The following is a 24,233-nucleotide window of genomic DNA, read 5'->3' on the forward strand; positions in this document are numbered from 1 at the left end:
AACCCCAATTTGCTATTGTGTGCTGCGCATTTTACTGAGGACAGCTTCCACAACATGAGGGAGTACAGTGCCTGCCGGATTCGCCAAAAAGCTTTTGTTGAAAGACGGAGCAAGTGGCATGGCAGTACTGAAACACCGTCTAAGCTGTTCGCCAACACAACGCACTGGGACAGCTAACCAATCACAACACATATTGTTTTTCGGAAGGCGGACCTTCATCAAAGCCGGAACTAATCGGTGATCCGGCGTCAGTATGGACTTGTCTGAAGAACATCACCTTGTACAAGACACCACCCCCACAGTCTGAAAAGGCCAGACTGACACCCAGCACCCGCTCTTCCGGTCCACAAAAAAAAACAAAATCACTGGACTTAACGACTACAGACCTGTCACTCTCACGTCTGTGGTCATGAAGTCATTTGAGCGACTGGTCCTGGCCTACCTGAATGACAAACTGACACAGCTCTCTGTGCCCACCTCCATCTGCCAGTGGATCACCAGCTTTCTGACAGACAGGCAGCAGCTAGTGAGGCGAGCTGAATTTAGTCTTCTGATATTGGTCCATTGTTTTAATCTGCTATTGCAGTATTTATATACGTTACAGTAGCACTAGCAAAATTCATATAATTGAAGGAAGGATGAATGGGAAAAATGTACCGAGACATTCTTGATAAATATCTGCTGCCATCTACCAGGATGATGAAGATGAAACAAGGGTGGACATTCCAGCAAGACCATGATCCCAAACACAGCCAAGGAAACTCTCGATTGGTTTCAGAGAAAGAAAATAAAGCTGCTAGAATGACCAGCCAATCACCTGACTTCTGAACTTATTTGTATTGCTTTCTTTGTATGGATGGATTACTTGGGTTGTTACCGACATCTGGTGAAAATTTCATGTCAACAGCACCTTTAGAAATATATTTACTGAGAAAAATGGTGATGTGTTCAATACTTATTTTACCCGCTGTATTATTCAGCACTTAAATGTACACAATTTGTGACAAGGACACCATAAAATAAAGTGTAACTCTTTATTTTAAGGTATTATTGTTACAACGTAATTATACAAATAAGTACTGAGCATTATTATTTAACAACATGTATTTAACAGCATTAGGGTTAGGGTTAATTGCTTGTAATTATGAATAATTTACTATTATTATTACTATAGTAAGGACATGTAACAGGGGCACTTTGAAATTAAGTATTACCGAAACTTGTGTATGTATTTAAATAATGTATAATCATGTATTTAAATAAATTTTTAATTTCACATCTTTGTTGATGTAATATTGAATAACTCACTACAGTTAAAAAATATAATTAAGTACATTACATGAGCCTAGTATGTTAGTCAACACATTAAAATGAAAGCACAACAAAAGTTTAAAACAAATTGAACAAATTTGAAATGTACTTGAAAATTAAACATTTAATTAGACATTATTACAAAGTGCACTTCAGTGTGTTAAAAACACAGTCATGAAAGAGTCTCTCTTTAAGTACACTTGAGTGGCATTTTGTTTCATTAATGTTATATTATCTGCAAGGGTAGTTTTTTTTTTTTTTAAATATACTTGAACTATTAATGCAAATATAGATATTTGAGGAGCCCTACTTTTGCTGAAACATGACTATTTCAGTTTTCTTGTGAATACAATAAATTACGTGCATGCTGTAAACCAATATTAATAACCAAAAACGAATATGTTAGGTCAAAGAGGTTTGGCTGACAAAAACTTTGAGAATCCCTGCTGTAAAAAATGCATTTGCAAAACTGACCTTATGCTTGACTTTCAAACAACAAAATCGATGGTGAATATTGTTAAATATCAAAGAGTAACGCTCTTTCTAAGATGGACCTTTAGGGGAATATTGACCATGCTAATGCTCGAGTTCAAGCCCATCCTTCACAGTCATACTGGATCAATACCACTTTCTGCTGTACTGAACATTACTTAGCCAACCACAATTCAACAACGGCACAAATAGAACAAGATGTATGTAATCACCAAGCAGCAGAGAGACACCAGCATAAGAAACAAAGAGAGATCATTCATTGTGCAGGCTACTACAAAAAGCAACTTGGTTTTTACATTTCCAAATATAATGCGATCATCCTTTACTCATACAAATGTAAACACCATGATGATAGGGTGTTTTGGTCATTGCTAAAAGTGTTCAGGGTGTTTTTTTTTTTTGGTGTTACTGGCACAAGTCAGTATGATAAGGCTTGGGTTCCTCCTTTAATGTAAATCAATGGGATTTTTCTCATTCTGTTGTTTTGACTTAGCACCTCTAAGAATAGCTCATCAGTAGCACCCCAGTAACTGCTTGCAATGTTGTTATACTGTAGTTCAAGCAACTGGCTTGATGCTAAAAGTCATCTTACAAATATAAATATGCTGCTGTGGTGACATTTCTGCAAAATTCATTACATTGCATCTTAAACATTTTCTAACATGTCCAGTGGGTGGCAATCAAAGTGCTACAGTTTTATCCAAAAAAGATGAATGTGAATCTGGCAATGTTTTATTACACTGGTTGTTGTACATTTTGTGGCAGTTTGGAAAAGAAATGTCTGGTAAGTGGTGCTATAATTTTTATTGTGCCTGAAAACAATGTACATTATACACTAAAGCTGACCGTAAATGTAACCAATAGTGTTAACTTAAACAAATCAATGTAAAATAAACATGCATTTGCTGAAGCAACCATGTCACTTTAGCTTGTTTCTACAAGTCTTTAAGCTGATTTTTTGTTACTTGTTGTGATTCAAGGACTTTGCAAGTGCAATGCTGTACCAGGTGGGCTATTGAGCAAGTTTACTACATCAGAAAAGCTGGTTATGAGATGCAAACTTCAAAATGTATTAGTTTACAAGTCATGCACTGTTAAAAGTGTTTTAAGGTCATAAAATAGTATTGTGCAAGGAACCATGTGAAAATAAGTCTTTATTAATCAATAATCTGCCATTGTAATCATAATTTGTGTGAAAAGAAACTGTGTGAAATGCCACGTGTGTTTATTTGATCCTTTTTGGAGTTTTGCAAAAATGTAGGTATAGGCACGTTTTTTTCCAATGAGCCTGGGTTGAATATATGGCTAAACTCATCTAGCTTGGTTCCACCCTAAGCCCAACCCCTTCATTTCATCTTCTCCACCCTCAGTAGTCAACCATAAACTCTACCATCCTCCTAAAAAACATACCAGGAATCCCTAAGATGTTTTCCCAATGACCAGAACAAAGGCTTCTCCGCTAGTATCAGTCAAATGCACCCCGAATTAATCAAACTGAAGGCTGGGTGAGAGTTAGACTTCTATAAAAGTGTAACGAATCAGCTCATGAGGAAATATGAATAATTAATCATGCTTGCACACATATAATGCATAGACTACACTGAGCATGATATATTACGCCTCTGAGACCTGAAGCTGGCATTACAGGGTTCTGGGGGGCCGTTGTAATGTTACTGCTTCTGCCTGACTAGTCCCTTTTAACCGTTGTGTTGGCTTTACAGGAATCGCCCCTATCACAAATGAAACCAGCATGCAGTTTGGCAAACAGCCAGAAACCCCTCGCGGTGAAGCCCTGCCCATGAAAACCAAACCACCAGGACTTTTGTCATACCTACCAATATATATAGATAGGCCTATATGAGGATATATAAGAGATAATGGTTGGCACTGAACATATATGAACGAGTTTAATTGAGAAATGTACATTAAAATAACAAATGAACAATTGTATGCAATGTATTTCTTTCATAGTGAATCCCCTTCAGGCTTGAACTGATCTGATTCATTTCCACCCGGTTGATGCATCGCTGAGGTCAATAGCATGATTTAAGTGGTTGGAAAATGACGCAGTCACATGCTCATCTATCATTTTTATTATTGAATATGAATGAATAATTCACTGTAATGGAGGGGATGACTCAGAGGACAATAACACTGCTGAACAAAACCTTTCAGTCGTACAAGGGTAAAGCAGTTCAATGCCAAGCCAACAGGTTACATTGGTACAGTTAAACTTAGTTTGCATTTGGTATCATGCTAATTAACTGTGAACATTGAACAACAATCTGTCTAACATTTATTAATGTAAGTTAATGTTTAATGCTAAATACTAATGCTCATTTCAAATTTATGTTCACTCTAAAAAATGCTGGGTTAAATATAACCCAACCGCTGGGTCAAAACAACCCAATAGCTGGGTTTGTCCCTTTTTAACCCAGCGCTGGGTTATATTTAACCCAGCATTTTTTTAGAGTGTTCATTTGTAATTCATAGTTTATTGCATTAACTAAAGTTATCCTTGTAAAGTGTTACCATTGCAAGCGTAGCAGAGCTGTCAATGTTCTCGGTAGATAGGGAGGCTTATTATAGTTTAGAGGAAATGGACAGTTTTTATCTAAGATCTGTATTGGTCTCTTGGTCAGTGCAATTTTGGGCAGTAAAACAAAACTGAACAAGTAAGGGTACAGTCAGGTGGTCGTTATCACAAATCATAAACCCAACAGGAGATGAGGACTGTGACGTGAAATATATACATACTCGTCACACACATTATCTATCTTGTGACACAGCTAAACAGGATACACGATGTACAAGATAAAAGATGTAGGGAATTGGTTTCCTGGGACAACAGTAATAACTGTAATTTGTATTTATTTATTTAGACCAGTGTTTGAAGTATTTCAAAACTGGAGACTGAACCTCTGACTAAAACCTATGGACCTACATTTTCATACCATAGACAATAAAATGTACAGAATTCATGTATTGACAGCAAAACATAAATCATGTACGTATTTGCCAATGTAGCAGGTCCTTATTTTTTTATCAAATATTTAATTCATGCAAATAATTGGTTGAAATCATTGTTGTTGACTATCACTGAGATTATGTTTTCATTCTGATTTATTAAATTCAGTTGACTCATTTACTTAAATTGAAATGATATCACTTGATTCTGTTCAGTTAGACATCTGGTGCAAACTTATTTCAGAAGGTTTTCATTGTAAACAAGACTACACTTTAAAGCCTTAAAATGAATACAAATTCTGTAATTATTTAACTATTATTTATGAAATATTTTATTATCCACTGCAGTTTTCTGAATGTGCTATGACTCAAAAATGACCATGAAATATGCCCAAAATGCAACATTAAAGGATTACAAACAATCTTTTATTCTTGCACTGCAATCCAAATTTTCAGAATCCACATGAAGCCATATCAAGTTTTTATTCAACGATCTTCATCTACAACCTCAGTAGCAACTGTAAATCATGCAATCTTCAAAAATTCTATATTTGCTGCCTCAAGAATCGTTATGACCAATGTACAGGTGCATCTCAATACATTAGAATGTCGTGGAAAAGTTCATTTATTTCAGTAATTCAACTCAAATGCATGCTTTTTGGTTCTCATGTGACATGCCATATTTCAGGTGGTGTTATATTGTATGTATCTATATAATGGTGCATGGTTACAAATTATTGCCACTGTACATTTTTCTGCCTATTAGTTTTATTTAATTTTTTTTATTGTTGAAGAGTGGTTATGTTTATAGGGTTAAGAGATGTGCAATACTGTATACCTATAAAACTGTTAAAGGGGTCATATGATGCTGCTAAAAAGAACATTATGCTAAATAAATATAATTGTGATGTTTTGTAAATATTTAACGTTTCTACTGTTTACTTTTTAGATGCTGTCAGTCCTTCCATATTTTAGCTTTCAGCATCCTCCCCAATTTACATATTAGGGTACAACAACAATATACATAAAAAAAATTCATTCATTCAAAAAGTATGTTTTTGTACCTGGCTACAAATAAATACCTACGTATAAACAATGAGACTAGACTGAATAATTCTCTATGCAATGCAGCTTTCCAAGTACAAAAGCCCTACCTTGTGTTTCAATGTGAGATGAATAACTTCCAGTGACATTAAACTGATCTGAAAGTAGTTCAAATGAGGGCAACTGAATTCAGATTAATCTTCCTGTTGGGTGAGTATTTATCCCAGATCAGGAAGAATATATTGTCTCACTTTGTGAACTGGTTTTCTTTTTTTGACAGATGTGTCCGAATGGTTCTGCATTTCTACCCACAGCTGTTCACTGTGCACAATCGATTCAAAACTTTCCCAAACTAATGATACTACAGGCCATCGACTTACCCAAAGACCTTAACAAAGCAGTTCATGCTCACTGTAGAGGTAAGAATAATGGTAAACCTTAAAATTTAATGTGAATAATGTAGCTGCTAACATATGGAAATCATTTGCATATGCATTTACTGCAAGCACTTTTTTTGGTAAAATAGTTTTCTGTTCTATTCCCTTCACTCAGCATGTACAACAACAGTTGTTTTCAGCATTTTTACTCATGACAGACTGGCAAGAAGATTGGTTAAAATGGTTGACAGACCAGCTACACAATACTGCATTGACCACAAGCCACTGCAGGTCAATTTCAAGCTAATTTACTTTGTGACCTCCGCTGGCTCACATGAATACTGCTTACATTGTACACCGGCAAAGAAAGGTTCTTTCTCATTGGCTGACCGGTATGAGCAATGAGAACCGAGATCAGATAAGAGCGGACGGCTCGAAGGAAATAGGGAGGGGACAAAAAGTAGATCAGATTAAACAGGGGCCTAATTTGCAGACCAACATCAAACAAGAGATTTTACCAGTGGAAAGGAGATAGACACATTCTGAGCTCCTTTATCGCAACATGAAAACATACATTTGAGAACAGAGTTTAAAGCAAATGTGCCCACAGTCACAGATTTCAATTCTTTATAAGCCAAAATATAAGCATTAAGAATACTGAAGACAAGCTAAATGTTTTGAGAAGAAAAGTTGGGGCATTTAGAGCTGAGTTCCTCCAAACACATGTGTTTTAAGATTTAAGTCTGACAGCTTTACAACAGCCCTACAATAAAGAAACAGACACTGAGAACAACATGCAAACTTTGTGACATTTTTAGGCAGCTCAAAATGGTCTACACGAAGAAATGGGTGAAGTGTCTCCAAAGTGTCCAAGCAACCATTAAAACAATGGCGATCAGATTGCCAGAAATATCCAAACATGACAAAAAAAGTACCACAGAACCAATGACATGGCTGTGTGTGAAACTTATGTATAACTTTTGTATACTCACATGTTTCTGTATATTCAGATATGAAATTTCAAGACATGTAACACCAGGTTTGATGCCATGATGCCAAATTTCTTTGACTATTGTGTATTAATTGATCATACTTTGTCACATTTAAATATAAAGCATATTCAATCAATAAAACTGATAAGCTACAGTGGAAGATTTGCAGTGAAAAAAAAAATCAAGTCTGTTCCTCACTTTTGTATGAAGACTTATAATACAGCACACGGGTCACAGAGACTACTTTTACGCTGTTTTTTTGTGACTTTGGGGAGCTTTACAGCCCCTGGTGCACGAGTAACGAAAAAAAAAACTTTTGTATTCCATGAAAGATAATTATCCACCTTCTTCCCAATGAGCCTATAGCATTTTAAATGATGGGAGGCACTTCTGGTTTGGGGACGGTCCACTCAAAATGACTGAAACAAATCATTTTAATTCATAAGGTAGTGCTACAAATAATCCTTCTCTGTCAGTTTGACTGAATGAGCTGTTCATTGTCCTTCATGTTCTATTTTCAGAAGTCAGGAGAATAACGCAACTCTATTTTAATGTGACATAATATAACAAGAATATCTATGGCAAGAGCTATTTTCAGTCTGCTGAAACAATATGAAAAAAGACAACAATATATCCCATGAATAATGAACTAGAATGCACTAAAAATCTCTTGTTTTTTCTTCCAAAATCCTGTCGTCTCTTTCCAGGTTTGTTTGAACACTGATGCTTTCAAATGTAATTGTTACGTAGACATATATTACTACAATGATATTTAACATGTCCTTAATGTTGCTGCGGACAGAATCTAGCTTTAGGAGTTATGGTATGTTGAATGTAATTCGTTAATGCTTTTACACTTTTAAATTTCCTTTTAATGTTATGGTTGAAGGGCGAGTAGAATAATCTCACCCCATTGTACTCAGTTTTTGAAAATGTTTATTATTGTGTTCATGGAGCAAAACTTCTGCTTATTATTTACTGTTTAACGGAAGTTACTTCCATTATTCATGCAAAGCGTCATGGGGTGAAGGAAAAAGGTGGATATGGGTTTAGAACAGCATAAGTAAATAATGACAGAATGTACTTTTTTTGGATTTGACATTTTTTGGGTTAGTCCTATCCCTGGATTCAGGACGACTGCCAAACAAGGTCTGGAAAACAATGACTGGATCCGTTCCTATAAATATTTTTACTAAGATCAGAACTGACAAGAGTGCTTGAATAAGACTAACACTAAAGCATTATTATCTACATCATACACAAGAAATGCACCAATGAAACGTTTGGACACACTCGACAAAATGCATGCTTTGAATGATCTTCAAAGAGCTTTTGATCTGAACTCATATATTTGAAATTAGTTTTGTAGAAAAATAAGCATATGCATTTTAATACGTTGGACCAGATAGTGAAGGAAAAGTAGTCAACAAGTGTCCAGCATGAATCGAAACTCCAACACTTTCCTTTGCATTTGCATTTAAAGTTCACGAGAAAACCTAAACACTAATTTAAAGTTAGAATCATGAGTGATAACTTCACATTTAAACTATTTTAAGCATCTATAATTAACCAAAGAAGCAGAAACACAACACAGGATTGTGATGTGCTCAGCACTTATCTGTCAAAAGGAGTCGCTGGTTAAAGGTCCAACAATAACGTTTTTTTCTGTCCAGCAGCTGTTGTGAAGGTCAGAGGTCACGTATACTGTCAGCGAACAGATGCTACTGACCACACACCTGATTTATTCCACCTACACTGAGTCTTACACCCATTTACTTGATTAAAAAAGCTCCTCTGCTGTCAGACGCAAGGTTGTTCTAAAGGACAGAGCAGCCAGACATCCTCTGTCCTCTGATTAAAATGGGTACAAGGGTGTCACTGCATCCAATGAATCAATGCAGACTGTTTCCTGAAATATTGACATTTCAAAGGAACATGTCAGCTTTAGGAAGCTTTTGTGTGTGTGTGTTTCTCTCACTCATGTTTTCCATTTGTGTCCAATATGTACCCTAGTTATACAGTAAAAGGAGAAATGTCTGTAGATACAGTATACAGTCATTCTGTACTGTATAGTTAGTCCAGATAAACACCATGGCCTGTGTTTAAATACTGGATAGCGGTTAGATGCATTTACCTAAGAAAACAGATGAGCAAATCCATTACATAGTCATGTAAGCTGTTTACTTGCTCAAAGTACTTCTTTTTGTTTATTTCTCATTTCATTGCTTATTTACACAATGCCTATGATTTGAAAACTAATTCTAAGAATCATATTTTTCAAAGTCCAAATCACGTTCTGGTCACACTTTATTTTGAAGTCCAATTCTTACTATTAACAAACCATTAACTATGACTTTTGACTCAATAAACTCCTCCTAATTTGCTGCTTATTAATAGTAAGGTAGTTGTTAAATTTAGGTATTGGGTAGGATTAGGGATAGGGTCATGCAGAATGTGTGCTTTATAAGTACAAATAAACAGTCAATATGTTAATAATAGGCATGCTAATAATAGTGAGAATGGTTTAACTAGAAAAGTGTTACCCAGGTTCCACATGAAATGTACAGCGTGAGCTCGAGATTTTAATGTAAAATGACACTTTCAAACGTTCTATGCGTCATCGTTCCATTTTTCATTTGGTCTTAGATTAAGAAATACAACTGTGGAAATTAAATAATGATAATATTAATAATAAAATCAATACTTTTAAAATAATAATAATAACAATAATCACTTTAAATAAACCCCTCGACTCAAAACAAAATAAATAAAATAAAAATAAATAAATAATAATAATAAAAATAGTATAGAGGCACAAAATGCTAAGAAAGATTATTCTCCCTAGCAACATGTGTAGATGTGCTGCTGCTTTCATATTGATAAAAAACAGATGGAACATAAAACGAAACAACAGATAAAGCGTCAGTCGAACATTTTCCCCCCCTGTTGTGTGCTAGAAATGACAAAAAACAAGTAAATAGCCAGTAATGAGAGGCTTTAGGAGTAACCTAACAGAAGAACAACATATTTTTATAAAGCACCTAAAATATCTGCGAGACGGACCGTTACTCGAGCCACACAAGCAACTTTACCACACATTTCTCGCTTTAAATCACACTCACGTCTGATTTAAACACCACTTTACCATTTTCTATCAAATAAAACCCCGATGAAAACTGCGTCCTTTCATTCGGCGGACAGCATTGAGACGGTAACTTTACCTTATGGCTTTTATGACTAGTTTTCTCTCTTCACTTTCGAAGCCTCATAGGGGTCTTTTGTCAACGTGTATCCTTCTCTTTCTCTTTAACCCTAAACGAGCTTCTCTTAAATCCTTCAGTCAAAACAAATCACGCCAAACAATCCATTCTGCGTCCGTCCGCTGTGAAATGAACCATTCCACAAAGTCCTCTGGCCGCGTTTATCGTCTACGGGTTTGCATTGGAACGAAGAAGAGCTGCTGAACGCTGGATGAAAAACTATGAGGTCAGCAGACGCTCACACAGGCCCCGCCCCTACAAGAAATACCTCCTGACGTCATCAGCAATGCCTTATGACGCCACGAGCCCTCTCAGTCCAACACTCAATAAAACAGTGCGTTTGCCTCAGTCATTTGGTCTTTAAGTACTAAATAACTAATCATCATTAAGTAATCCATTTTATTAAGTGACATGAGTGCTTTTTTTTCACAAAAACATAATTTACCACTTTATTTTCGAAAATATTATCCAAACACATGTTGTGGTACTCTAGTTGAAAAAACCAGCATATGCTGGTTAGGTATGTTTTGACGCTGGGATGCTGGTTTAAGCTGCTCCTTTGCTGGTTTGTGCTGGTCCTTTGCTGGTTTGTGCTGGTTTGTGCTGGCCCTTTGCTGGTTTTAGCTGGTCCTTTGCTGGTTTGTGCTGGTTTGTGCTGGCCCTTTGCTGGGCTGGTCCTTTGCTGGTTTTAGCTGGTCCTTTGCTGGTTTAAGCTGGTCCTTTTCTGGTTTGTGCTGGTCCTTTGCTGGTTTGTGCTGGTCCTTTGCTGGGTTGTGCTGGCCCTTTGCTGGTTTTAGCTGGTCCTTTGCTGGTTTAAGCTGGTCCTTTGCTGGTTTAAGCTGGTCCTTTGCTGGTTTAAGCTGGTCCTTTGCTGGTTTGTGCTGGTCCTTTGCTGGTTTAAACTGGCCCGTTGCTGGTTTAAGATGGTTCTTTGCTGGTTTATGCTGGTCCTTTGCTGGTTTTAGCTGGTCCTTTGTTGGTTTATGCTGGTCCTTTGCTGGTTTGTTGGTAAACCAGCAAAGGACCAGCTTAAACCCAGCATCCCAGCGTCAAAACATACCTAACCAGCATATGCTGGTTTTTTCAACAGGGTGAACACTCACTCATGTGCGTTGTGTTGACGCCAGTCTTCTATGGCATGAACACAATACAAATACATTTTAATGCTCTCGTTAACACACAGTGCAAACAAAGCACTCTGTTGCTTAATAAAATTGAGGTTATACCACTGAAGTCACAGGGAGTGCTTTAACCATGTCTTTCCTACCGTTCTGGGCTTTGATTGTGTAAGTTGTGTTGCTGCCTATAGAGGGAAAGCTCTCGGATTTCATCAGAAATATCTCTATTTGTGTTCGGAAGAGGAAAGAAGGTCTTACAGGTGTGAAATGACATGAGGGTGAGTAATTGATGACAGAATTTCCATTTTTGGGTGAAATAAACCTTTAATTCGTCCATGGTTCCAACTGGAAAAAAATGAAAGAAGCTGTTTTGGTGCTCAGTGCAAACGGGCTAAGTATGTATTAAAATATTTAGTATCAGCTATTGCTCACTGAATGCTATTTCAGGACATAAGCTGCTCTAGAACTTTACTTGCTAGCTGACAAGTGACATTAGCTTGCTTGGCAAAAGTTAGCTACTTGTTTCGATAGACAAACTGACATTTTTCAAGTATTAAATTAAAATTGCAGATAAATATCAGATAATACTAAATACAAATGTAGTAAATTCAATATCATGTCTTGTCTTTTTTATTATAACTGTATTAATGGTACAATTTTAGCATGTATACGTTTTTTTTTCTACACCAAATAATAAAACGTTGATTCGTATTAGTATATGAGTTTTGATGGACACTGCTAAAATTGACTCTCTCTATAAAAATACATCTTTAAATAAAGAATAACTTCTAAAGAAAAGGGAATAAAGAAGAGAAGTGAAAGTCTAAGGGGAAAGAACTGACACAGAGAGATATTAAAAAAAGAGCTTCAAATCTGGTTTGAAACCAGGCTTCATGTTGAAAGTATTGGGTGGCTGCATTATTAAAAGGAATGATGGAAAAAGATCCTGTATTATGTGCAAAAAACAGACCCAGAAAACCTTGGTTGCTATGATTACATAAGCAGAAGAAAAAGAGACGCCCAAAAGAGGCAATGCAGCGTTCGCAATGAATTCCTGCCTGAATACTGAAATACTTTTTTCATTACACCATCAGGCAGAATGAACTGAAATAAATTGTTTTAGATTTTAGGACCAATAGGTTCTTACTATCACATGACTGATATAATAAATGATCATTTATTCAACTTTATTACAAGTAGGATCTAACAAATTTTTATATGAAATTCTTCAGTGTACTGACGCAGTTTACCATAGTACAAACTGCCTTAAAATACAACAGCTCAATATACTATTTATCATCTATCGTGTCCATAATGATGTTTTAAATTCGAGATAATAGAGCTTTTAAGGGTTATTGTGTTATTGTGAATACAACACTGGCCTCTAGTGTTCATTAATGTGAGTTACACGATCATGACAATGTGGCATGTGACTTACAATTTATATGAAAATTACTATTTTTATTAGAAGATTATTCTGTTTCTGCTACATAATAAACATATTAAATATGTGACAATGGTGTTTTTTCGGTTTTGTTTTTGTTTAAATAAAGTAAGCATTTTTAATAGCTAGCTAGACATTAAAAAAGTCAGATATTAAGCTTAAATAGGCCTAAATAAATCAATAAATCATCATCATCATCATCATCAAAACCACTAAAACCTTGGAATGATATAGGCCTACCTTAAAACAATATATGTCATTTTAAAAAGGATGTAAAATTACTTAAATTTAAGTAAATTTACTTATATTTTTTTTTGCGATTTTTTACATGAAAAAACGTAAAACTTTGAGGAAACCCATATATTTCCCATGCTTCTGTGTGTGTGTCTGTCTGTTTGTTGGCCCCTGAGCAAAGAACTAATAGATTTCAGAGCAAAGCTTGTGTAACCCGAGCTGGCATATATATGTTTCCCCTTCGGGAACTCGAGCTGCGTCGGAAAACGCTAGGGGAACGCCTTCAGCGATACCAAGCTCTGAATCATATGTGTAATCAGTTGAACGATGGGCGAGACGTCAGCGGCGGGTGACGTCATGACCAGGAAGCTTTAAAAGCACGTGAGGTGCAGCCGGCGCTAGCTTTTCTGTCATTCAACAAAGCTCTCTGTGTGTGTCGGTCACGATTTATGTTCTGTGAGTCTTATTTATTGTTGTCTGTCCAAAAGTGCACAAGCTTTCTGTGGCTCCTTCCTATCTCGACTTTGCGCCCGGCCTGGCTAAAGCTTTTTTATACCCTCGGGCGGGGTATGTCCCTAAGGTCCCCTCCTCTACACCACGGCCTGTCGTTAAATAGCAGTTTCTCATTGTGGCCACTTACCCTTGTGAAAAAGAAGTACACTTTAACATACTTTAAAAATGAGTAATATACTTTAAAAGAATGTACTTAAGTACAAACTGAATGTAATGTTTTCAGACTCGCAATTAAATTAAAATATAGTGTACATATAAGTAACACATTAGTGCACTTCTTTAAAGCACGACAAAAGATTAAAACATAATGATTTTAATAACCTTTAATTTGACATTATCACAAATTTCTCTTGAAAGTGTCTCCCTTTAAGTGCACTTAAGTGGCCATTTATTTCATTAATATTATGGTTACACTTTATTTTAAGGTAATGTTGTTGCAGTGTAATTACACAACTAAGTACTGAGTATTATTAGGTTATGGTTTGGTTTAGGGTTAGTTACTTAATAATTTACACTTATTACTAAAGTAAGTACATGTAAGGCGTAACTACGTCACTTTGAAATAAAGTATCTTTTCTGGGTCACATTTTAGTTTAGGGACCAATTCTCACTATTAGCCAACAACTTCTGCCACGATAAACTCTTTAATTTGCTGCTTATTAATAGTTAGTACGGTAGCTGATGAGTTTAGGTATTGGGTGGATTAAGAGATCTAGATTCATACAGAATAAGGCATTAATATGTGCTCTATAAGTACTAATAAACAGGCAATATGCTATGCATGCTAATAAGCTACTAGTTAATAGTGAGAATTGGTTTCTAAACGAATGCATTACCATTTTCTGTAATATACGTCAGTACAGCTTTTTAAAAATATACTTTTAAGATTTGAAGTTGACTTTTTCATGACATGACATGCCCCGCTAAAATATCAAGCTTGTTCATTAAACTGTCTTTTTCCTGAAATATCAGTAAAATGCTCAAAAGCATTTTAAAGCATGTGTCTACACAGTAATTAACTTTCAGCCCTGAGAAATATTCACTGGAGCTCTTCAGTGATTACATATGCTCGTTATTACTTGAATTAATAAGCATTTATGTAATATAACTAATCAAATAATTAACACAATACACACTAGAGTAAGTTCACAGACATTGCTATTAGAGTCCCTCTGGTTAGAAATATACTGATATTGCTGGTGGACGGTGGACACTTTTGTGTCTCATTTGAATACTTCCAGTTCTTCTTTTGTGTAAAATAAGCCCTCAAAACCACAAAAAGTGTACATTTATATTATGTAAATATGTCAAAAGTACAGTGCTTCTCTTGTTATCAAGTTGCTGAACATCGCCCTCTGCTGTCCTGTCTTTACACCTGCATGCTCTTTGCATGTCATCTATAGTTAAAAAAAGAACAAAAGAAAAATAACTTATAAAAAGAGCAAAAGTTTCGGAACATATTTATTGGAGCTGAATCTTTGGAATATGTCAGTCGATCTGATTCGATCAGAGACAGAGCAGATGTGGAGGAGATTTTCTTTCCTGATGCAGATGTTCAAATACAAACCATTGATATCCATTTTAAGGCCTTGCTGTTTTTTATTCATTTTTTCCTTCCTACAACAGCAACGTACAGAGGCAGTATTGAAAATAAAAGTTTTCTTTGCTTCTGCATCTTCTTGTAAAAAAAAAGAAAATGAAAAAGAAACAAATCGGCACAAAATTTCAACGACAGTACAAAAAGCAAAAGATAACCAGGGTCAGGTAAACGGGAGCTTTACTATAGGAAATCTGTATATCTTTTTCAATAATGAAAACATCTTGATAATTGACCATTTCAGAATCGTATTACATATTCTGAAACTATATAAAAAAATGAACACTGTCTTTTTTATTTCAGTTGTCTTTTTTACAAATGAATGCTATAAACACATAAACTTCATCAAATATATTGATCAGTGCAACATTGTTTCTTTTTCGTTAATGCTACAGTATGCTTTCTCACAGAATCCCGACTGAAGCCAGTCGCCTTTATCCAGCTTCAGCTGACACACATGTAGCATCGACACGAGGATTCATGTCATCGGAAACTACCGGAAAGAAACGGGAAAACAACAGTATACAGCACAGTACATGAACATACCCAGAAACCTGTAGAATACATTAGTATTGTCAGCAGTGAAGCCCTGTTATCGGTTAAACTACGTGTGTACGGCATTGCTAAAATCAGACCCATCCAGCGGTCCAGAATCCAAGCCGTCGACCCAATGACAATGAGATGAGATGGTCTCCAGACGTCTCAAGAGAATGGGTTGTTGCGATTGGACCCTGCAGTTTGAGGCAACAGTCCTTTGGTACAGACACAAGGCCAATGACAGAACGCTTGCGAAGCGATGCGTGAGAACTTTTAATAGCACCACTCTTAAAATGAGAGTTTTATTCAAGAGCACATGCATTCAAGCTCGACGGATGGTGAAAGAAGCGCTTTGATGAAACCTCAAATCAAAGCAATCAAGGCAATGACGATCATCAAATTTGTTTTTTTTGGTATGCTGGATAAACAGACATTCTGAATGTGATTATAGAGGATATGATGATTATAAATCTGTAATCCAGGTGAATAAAACTCGCCTATGAAATGCATTTATGTTCCCATGATGAAATGCGCGCTGGATTTGTATCTGTTTTGAACAAGGGCTGCATCTTTTGGGAGCGTAGCAAAACAACCAAACAGGACGGAAAAAGCACACGTTTCACTTTCACAAAACAGTCAGACGATTGTATTTACAACATACAACCCACGAAAAAAGGGATACTGCAGCTTTCTTTTTTGTCCTTTTACTCGTTTCTTTGAAAAGGGCATTAAAATATATTAAAACGTATGTACAATATGCAGGATTTCAACATTAAAGCGCTATGAATTTACCGGGATTTGTTTTGCAGATTCGACCGACAGCTTTTTCTAGAACTAAAGGGTTGAAAACACCAAGAAAACAACAGAGGAGGCCAAAAAAGATGTACCAAAGGCACTGACTGAACCATACCCAGAATGCAACAGGGCTGGATGATTTTCCACCCCGTTTGATTCTTGCCCTACCTTGGGGTATTAACCTTCCCTTGGCCGTATATGGTTCATTTATTTTTTTTACACATCTCCTTAAAGCGCAAAACAATCTTTTAAAATAAAAATAAATGATTTGTTTTTCCTCCTACCAAAAAAAAAAAAAAAAAAGATAAATACTTTATAACATTATTATATATTGGTCTCAACACCAGCATCGGATTGTAAAAATGATCAACCAAAAATAATACGAAATAAAAAATTAAAATAATAATTTCAATCATATGTACATATTCTTATTTTTCATGATGTTTTGTTTTTTCCTTGTATTCAATGTTTTGTACACAGTGTCCCCTACTGGTAGGTTCCGTTCACTGCAGCTCCTGAGAAAAGCATGGCTCAGTCCCAGACCTCCCATTGGTTCGCTGAACCACAGAGCCTTGTCCTCCTCCAACCGGAAGGCATCGGCAGTCCATTTTAGCCCCGCCCTCCCTGAGGAGAGGTTCCCTCTGATTGGTCGGCGCCTCACGCTTCTGAGTACGTGTTCTGTGAGTTGAGCTTGTCCTTCTTTAACTTGACGCCGTCCACTAGCTCAAAGTTATAGTTTTCCAGGGCGGATAAGTTCCTGTCGGACATGGCGCTGTGGGAGCAGGCGCAGTAGAGGACCACGCCGCAGATGGCGCCGAGGAAGACCCCCAGCGCGCTCATGGCGATGATGGTGATGAGGATGGGGTCCAGCGTCTTCAGCATGTTTCCGGCGCCGCTGATCTCGTGGTTCTCCACAATCTCAGGGAAGTCTGTGATGTCCACGACTGGAAGAGAACAGATCAGCAAGCCTGTTTTAGATATTGCTTTTGGATTTTATGCAGTCAAACCAAAAATGATATATATATATATATATTTTTTTTTTTTTACTAGTGGGTGCAGGACACTACAGTCACTAATTTTGAGAGTGTTCCAACATTTATTCAGCATTTGCATGCATTATATTTGAGAAAGCCACTTACTGATTTCATTGAAGCTGTCCTCAGGTAGAATTGGCTCTGCTGGGACATCTGGGTCTATAAAAGGGCAACATAAAACAGTCAGGAAATGTATATTAAATTCATTGGTAATAAAGTGTAAACCCAGTTATTAAAGTAAGAAAATTCTGGAATTTTTAAATGTAATTATTTTAATGATTGGTAAATATGTTATTTAAATATTTTAATACATAGATCTTAGTCAGCGTAGCACCATATTTAATATTTGAAGGGAATGAAAACAAGGCTGTGAGTGGTTGAAAAAAATAAAATAAAATAACATAAAAACTCTATAAAACTGTTGAAAGTTAGGAGTTGTGAAAATGACATGATCTAGGACTTTCATACAGTGTGCAAAACTGTGCGTTTGTCCTTCACAGACTCATTTTCATTTTCATTCGCATTCAATTCAATATGGCATCTAACCTGACTCCAAGTGTCTGTACATAAAAAATGTTCGAAAATGAGCAGCTTTGTCATTACAGCAGTAGTAGCAGAAATATCCAAAACCATAGGATGTATGACACAGTCTTAATTCATCTCAGTGTATTTTGCACTATAATGGGTTAACTGACTCACCCTTGCAGTCAGCCATGTTCAGATTGTCTAAGATTTTGATGTCATCCACAGCAATGTCTCCCCAACTCTTCCTCTCCACTACGCTTTCAATTACCACCTGAAATAAAGACAAACACCAACATTAAATTTGAACTATATGTGACCCTGGACCACAAAATTAGTCATATTGGTAGCAATAGCCAATGATACATTGTATGGGTCAAAATTATCGATTTTTCTTTTATGCCAAAAATCATTAGGATATTAAGTAAAGATCATGTTCCATGATATCTGGTAAATTTCCTACCGAGAATATATAAAAACTTCATTTATGATTAGTAATATGCATCGCTAAAGATTTTATTTGGACAACTTTAAAGGCGATTTTATCAATATTTAGATTTTTTTGCACCCTCAGATTCCAGATATTCAAATAGTTGTATCTCAGCCAAATATTGTCCTATCCTAACAAACCTCCCTGATCCGCCTACAGCAGACGGAGAGAAAGGATGTGAGGCTCGGATGTTTCACACTTTCCGTGCTGTGAGGCCAATGGGTGCAGTTTTTTTCTTACCAGTGTGGTCCATGTTTGGGCCGGTGTTTAGAGTCGGGGTGCCGCTGGACTGGATCTGCCACCTGAAACCGCTGTCCTCTGACATCCAGCCACAGAAAGAAGGATCACTGGCCCAGCCAAAGTCACAGGCAAACCACAGGAACGCTACAGAGAGAACACACACACAAACACACAGGGAAAGATTATTAACATATACACTATTTGATTTCATATTACTAAAGCAGTGACACACACACACACACACACACACACACAGAATATTATATATTTTAGAATTATTACTTTTTATATTTAATAACAAAATTAATATTGCTATGATTTATATTTTGGAAAGGTTACCTTTTATATTTAATAATAATACTATGATATTATTTACATTAATGCATTTTAATATAGTACAATAAATATAATATATGAGTAAACATGATGAAAAAATTATGTACACCACCATTCAAAGGTTTGGGCTTGCAAAGATTTTTTTATGTATTTGAAAGTAGTCTCTTTTCCTCACCAAAGCTGCATTTATTTGATTAAAAATACAGTAAAACAGTGAAATGTTATTACATTTTAAACTAACTATTTTCTATGTGAATATCTGTTAAAATGTAATTTATTTCTGTGATCAAAGCTGTATTTCCAGCATCATTACTCCAGTCTTCAGTGTCACATGATCTTCAGAAATCATTCTAATATGCTGATTATTATCAATGTTGAATGAAGTTGTGCTGCACAATATTTTTGTGGAAACCGTGACACATTATATTTTTCAGAAAAAAAGGTACAAAAGCTGTCACTGGGATGGTACCTTTTCAAAATGTACGTTTTGTACCTTATTTACTCCTAAAAGATGCATATTATTACTTTAAATGTTCATATTCATATCTAAAGAGTACATTTTAGTACCTTTTGTAAGTGACAGCTTTTGTACCTTTTTTTCTGAGAGTGAAACAGAATCTTTTGTAACATTATAAATGCCTATATTGTCACTTTTGATTAATTTAATAAAACCTTGCTGAATAAAGGTATTCATTTTTTTTTAACAGTAGTGTATACCATTTGAATGTTTTGAAGCTACTGTGTGATTGATTGGACTACACAAATCTCCAAACTACATGCTTTATATCTACTGTCCACTTGATGGCAACAAAGAGTTATTTTACAAGCAGAAAACACCATCATTTAAGCATGAGCATTTCTAAATCCATTCCAAATTCAGTCGTGCCTAAGCCAAATCCACATTTATACACCAAATATAGCTAGATCTTGAGCGAGAATACAGAGCACACCAAACAATGAAGCTTTGAAACTGAGATTGACATTAAAGAAGGAGGGAGGGATTTAACGAAGTTAGATTGAGTGAGAGATAGAAAGCCACAGAGAGAGACAGCATGAAGAGCAGAGAGAATTGAGACGGACAGAAAAGCAGAAGCATGTCTAGGATGTCAGCTATGCCTGCACAGTCTCAGACTTTTCTAGACAGTTTAATAAAGCCAAGCGCTCCGCTCCCTTAATAATGCCAGGATTCTCCACGAGCTTCACATGGTATTTGCTCACTGAATGCAAAGGAAAGAATTTCCCATTAAAAGCCGCAGCTCAGGCATGCAGCCACTGCCGCTACAAAAAAATGCCAGTTTCCAATTAAAAGTTATTTCTTCTTTACCATCTTTAAATGGATTGGGGCTGTTGCAGTGTAGGACAGTGCAAGGATACGTTTCACCGCAGTCCAGAACGTTCTACCAGTTTTGAATGCTTGTCATAGCAAATAAACCACATCCAATAATAGAAAGCGCACACATCTATTCAATGTTAACCAACCAAGACCACACACACACAAGGACACATGCTTATTAGGACCTTCAATCTATTCAGTTGTGTTGCTGTTTTGCTGTTGTGATGAGGCTCAGACAGGGCCAAACACACACACACAAACTGGCTAATTAGACAAGGTCAGTTAAGGGGCATTTCTCATTTGCCCATTAGTGAGCAGTCTTGAATGGCTAATCAGTCATTACGCTGAATTAGCAAATCAGAGGGGCTCTTTATAGATTTTCACAAGAACACTTCAGAAACGAGATTACATACTCATCTTTGAGTTTACACACTTATAATCAAATGGCCTCAACAACCAAATAGAGAACTAAGAAAACATACAATAAGAATGTTCTTTCTTAAAGGTGCAGTGCGTAATTTCTGTGCTGCTAGCGACACCAAATGTAACTGCAAAAATTTTTCTGAAGAAAATTGCTTACTGGCCCTCATCAAATAGAGTGCATCATTTTTTTTCTCTTGTTCAGAAAAACAGGTAATCCTGCATGAAACTCATAAACAAATATTTTAAATGTGCCCATTATTTGGGGAAATGAGCTACAATTGGCTTACTTAGAGTTGTCTGTGCACATTGAACTGGGATAGGAGAAAGTATGCTAACACTGCAAAAATGACACGCCGCACCTTTAAGGGAGTATGCATTAGCACAATCCTGGATAATTAAAGAAATTACGGATAGAATTAGAGGTAAGTACCTTTCTCACCTGGAACGGTGCTCGTCTCTGTGGTCGTCTCTGGCGCAGCGGTTCCACCTGTAGTGTGGACACAGAGAAGGCCATTAGATGAAAACTTAAAGTGAGACACTATATTATTATCAGGAGGTAAGGATCTGACTGTGCTAATTCCCCTCTTTGTATTTGCTTAGCATTTTTAAAACGAGCTTTGCCGGATGAGACATGCAAATATGTTCAGAAACGTTGGAACCTTTACTTTAAGCATTTAGCAGAGGTGAGTGTAATTCTGTGCAACACACACTCTGTGAGACTGCACTGAAGTGAACACAGAGGAGATTAGAGGCAGAATTTATAATGCAGTGTTAGTATTAGCAGCTGGAGAGCAGAAGAAATTTTAATAGTCACACATGAACTAGGTTGGAATGGAGTATTATATCACTGTATACTACATACAGTGTGGTAGTGTTACTGTTTAATACCATTTTTTTTTTCTCGCGGAGTGTCTATTTACACTAAGTGCAAATAGCCCACCTTGTTGGCAGAAGCTATTTACACAAACTCCGCCCACCAACGGTTGGTCTACTCAACACTACAAAAGACGATTGTATAAAATCAGCTCCAGTGGCGTAGATTGGAAAAGCATGTGCCAAAGTCATTTTCGACCCGAGTTCGAATCCACCTTTTGCCAACCTATTTTTTTCTCCCTATTTCAAATCTCATATCACATCGGAAAGGCATTTATTTTCAATAAAAATGAAGGAAATAATCGAAAAGTTTATCGAAAAGTTTAAGAGGGCTTATCTTATCCCAATAAGGTGGCATCCATTTAATAATTTGAATTCAAATGATTATTTACACTCAATACGTTATTATTGCATACTATTTTATAATGTACTACAATACTGAGGTGCAGATAATTGCTACTATTTGCAATAAGTAGTATAAAGGCAGAAAATACTGCTATTTTCACTTAGTGTAAATAGAATCCATTGCTATTTGCACTTAGTGTAAATAGCATTTATCACTAAGAAAATATGCTATTTTCACTAAAAAAATTGCAGCGGCTATTTACACTAATTGTATGTAAAACAGTATGAATTATGGAATGGAATCAGGGGTGGACTGGGGCCAAAAAGTGGCCCTGGGTTTTTTGGCACAGAGCGGCTCACCAAACCCGGTCCGCAACACACCGCACCACACCATAAATGACTGCCATTCTTTTTGCATTATAGTTTGTCTTTCCTGGTGTATATGGCAAATAGTAAATAATTTTAAATAATGTTTACGAGGGACAGTTTAATATCAATAAAGTTAAATACCTACAGGTGCATCTCAATAAATTAGAATGTCGTGGAAAAGTTCATTTATTTCAGTAATTCAACTAAAATTGTGAAACTCGTGTATTAAATAAATTCAATGCACACAGACTGAAGTAGTTTAAGTCTTTGGTTCTTTTAATTGTGATGATTTTGGCTCACATTTAACAAAAACCCACCAACTCACTATCTCAACAAATTAGAATACTCCATAAGACCAATAAAAAAAACATTTCTAGTGAATTGTTGGCCTTCTGGAAAGCATGTTCATTTACTGTACATGTACTCAATAACTTGGTAGGGTCTCCTTCTGCTTTAATTACTGCCTCAATTCGGCGTAGCATGGAGGTGATCAGTTTGTGGCACTACTGAGGTGGTATGGAAGCCCAGGTTTCTTTGACAGTGGCCTTCAGCTCATCTGCATTTTTTGGTCTCTTGTTTCTCATTTTCCTCTTGACAATACCCCATAGATTCTCTATGGGGTTCAGGTCTGGTGAGTTTGCTGGCCAGTCAAGCACACCAACACCATGGTCATTTAACCAACTTTTGGTGCTTTTGGCAGTGTGAGCAGGTGCCAAATCCTGCTGGAAAATGAAATCAGCATCTTCAAAAAGCTGATCAGCAGAAGGAAGCATGAAGTGCTCCAAAATTTCTTGGTAAACGGGTGCAGTGACGTTGGTTTTCAAAAAACACAATGGACCAACACCAGCAGATGACATTGCACCCCAAATCATCACAGACTGTGGAAACTTAACACTGGACTTCAAGCAACTTGGGCTATGAGCTTCTCCACCCTTCCTCCAGACTCTAGGACCTTGGTTTCCAAATGAAATACAAAACTTGCTCTCATCTGAAAAAAGGACTTTGGACCACTGGGCAACAGTCCAGTTCTTCTTCTCCTTAGCCCAGGTAAGACGCCTCTGACGTTGTCTGTGGTTCAGGAGTGGCTTAACAAGAGGAATACGACAACTGTAGCCAAATTCCTTGACACGTCTGTGTGTAAGACTTGAATAGTGCAGAATGCGGACTGTTTTTATGCTGCCTTTCTATATCATAAACAAATATTTTAAATGTGCCCATTATTTGGGGAAATGAGCTACAATTGGCTTACTTAGAGTCATCATATACAGTATTTGTCCTTTTGCAGGAGCTTGACATCTATCTTTTTAAGGAATAGAGCTCCAATTGTGGAAAAGAGTATACAAATTATTTTGATGATGAAAAAGTAGTACAGTAAACAGTACTGTGAAATATATAATGTTACAATTTAAAATAGCTGTCTTCTATGCAAATATATAGTAAAATGTAATTTATTCCTGTGATGCGCAGCTGTATTTCCAGCATCATTACTCCAGTCTTCAGTGTCACATGATCCTTCAGAAATCATTCTAATATGCTGATTTGCTGATTATCAATATTTAAAACAGTTGAGTACATTTTTTTTCAGGA

General features: G+C 36.4%; 2 protein-coding genes across 2 annotated transcripts in view; both read right to left on the bottom strand.

Moving 5' to 3' along the window:
- LOC107713907 (integrin beta-1-like) overlaps positions 1 to 10,657 on the bottom strand; it is a 39,046-nt gene extending 28,389 nt beyond the window's left edge. Inside the window, exon 1 of the mRNA XM_016519559.1 lies at positions 10,405 to 10,657. The gene's annotated coding sequence lies outside the window, so the exon portion shown is untranslated. The remainder of the gene's footprint in view (positions 1 to 10,404) is intronic.
- A 6,307-nt stretch (positions 10,658 to 16,964) lies between these two features.
- LOC107713916 (neuropilin-1a) overlaps positions 16,965 to 24,233 on the bottom strand; it is a 64,961-nt gene continuing 57,692 nt past the window's right edge. The window contains exons 12-17 of the mRNA XM_016519574.1: positions 21,499 to 21,546; positions 18,968 to 19,111; positions 18,868 to 18,880; positions 18,415 to 18,518; positions 17,821 to 17,874; positions 16,965 to 17,625 (exon numbers count right to left, since the gene is read on the bottom strand). Of these exons, the coding sequence (XP_016375060.1) occupies positions 17,339 to 17,625; positions 17,821 to 17,874; positions 18,415 to 18,518; positions 18,868 to 18,880; positions 18,968 to 19,111; positions 21,499 to 21,546 (650 nt within the window). The 3' untranslated portion in view covers positions 16,965 to 17,338. The remainder of the gene's footprint in view (positions 17,626 to 17,820; positions 17,875 to 18,414; positions 18,519 to 18,867; positions 18,881 to 18,967; positions 19,112 to 21,498; positions 21,547 to 24,233) is intronic.

The sequence above is a fragment of the Sinocyclocheilus rhinocerous genome, unplaced genomic scaffold (genome assembly GCF_001515625.1).
Source record: "Sinocyclocheilus rhinocerous isolate Xijiao unplaced genomic scaffold, SAMN03320098_v1.1 scaffold642, whole genome shotgun sequence".
NCBI classification, from domain to species: domain Eukaryota; kingdom Metazoa; phylum Chordata; class Actinopteri; order Cypriniformes; family Cyprinidae; genus Sinocyclocheilus; species Sinocyclocheilus rhinocerous.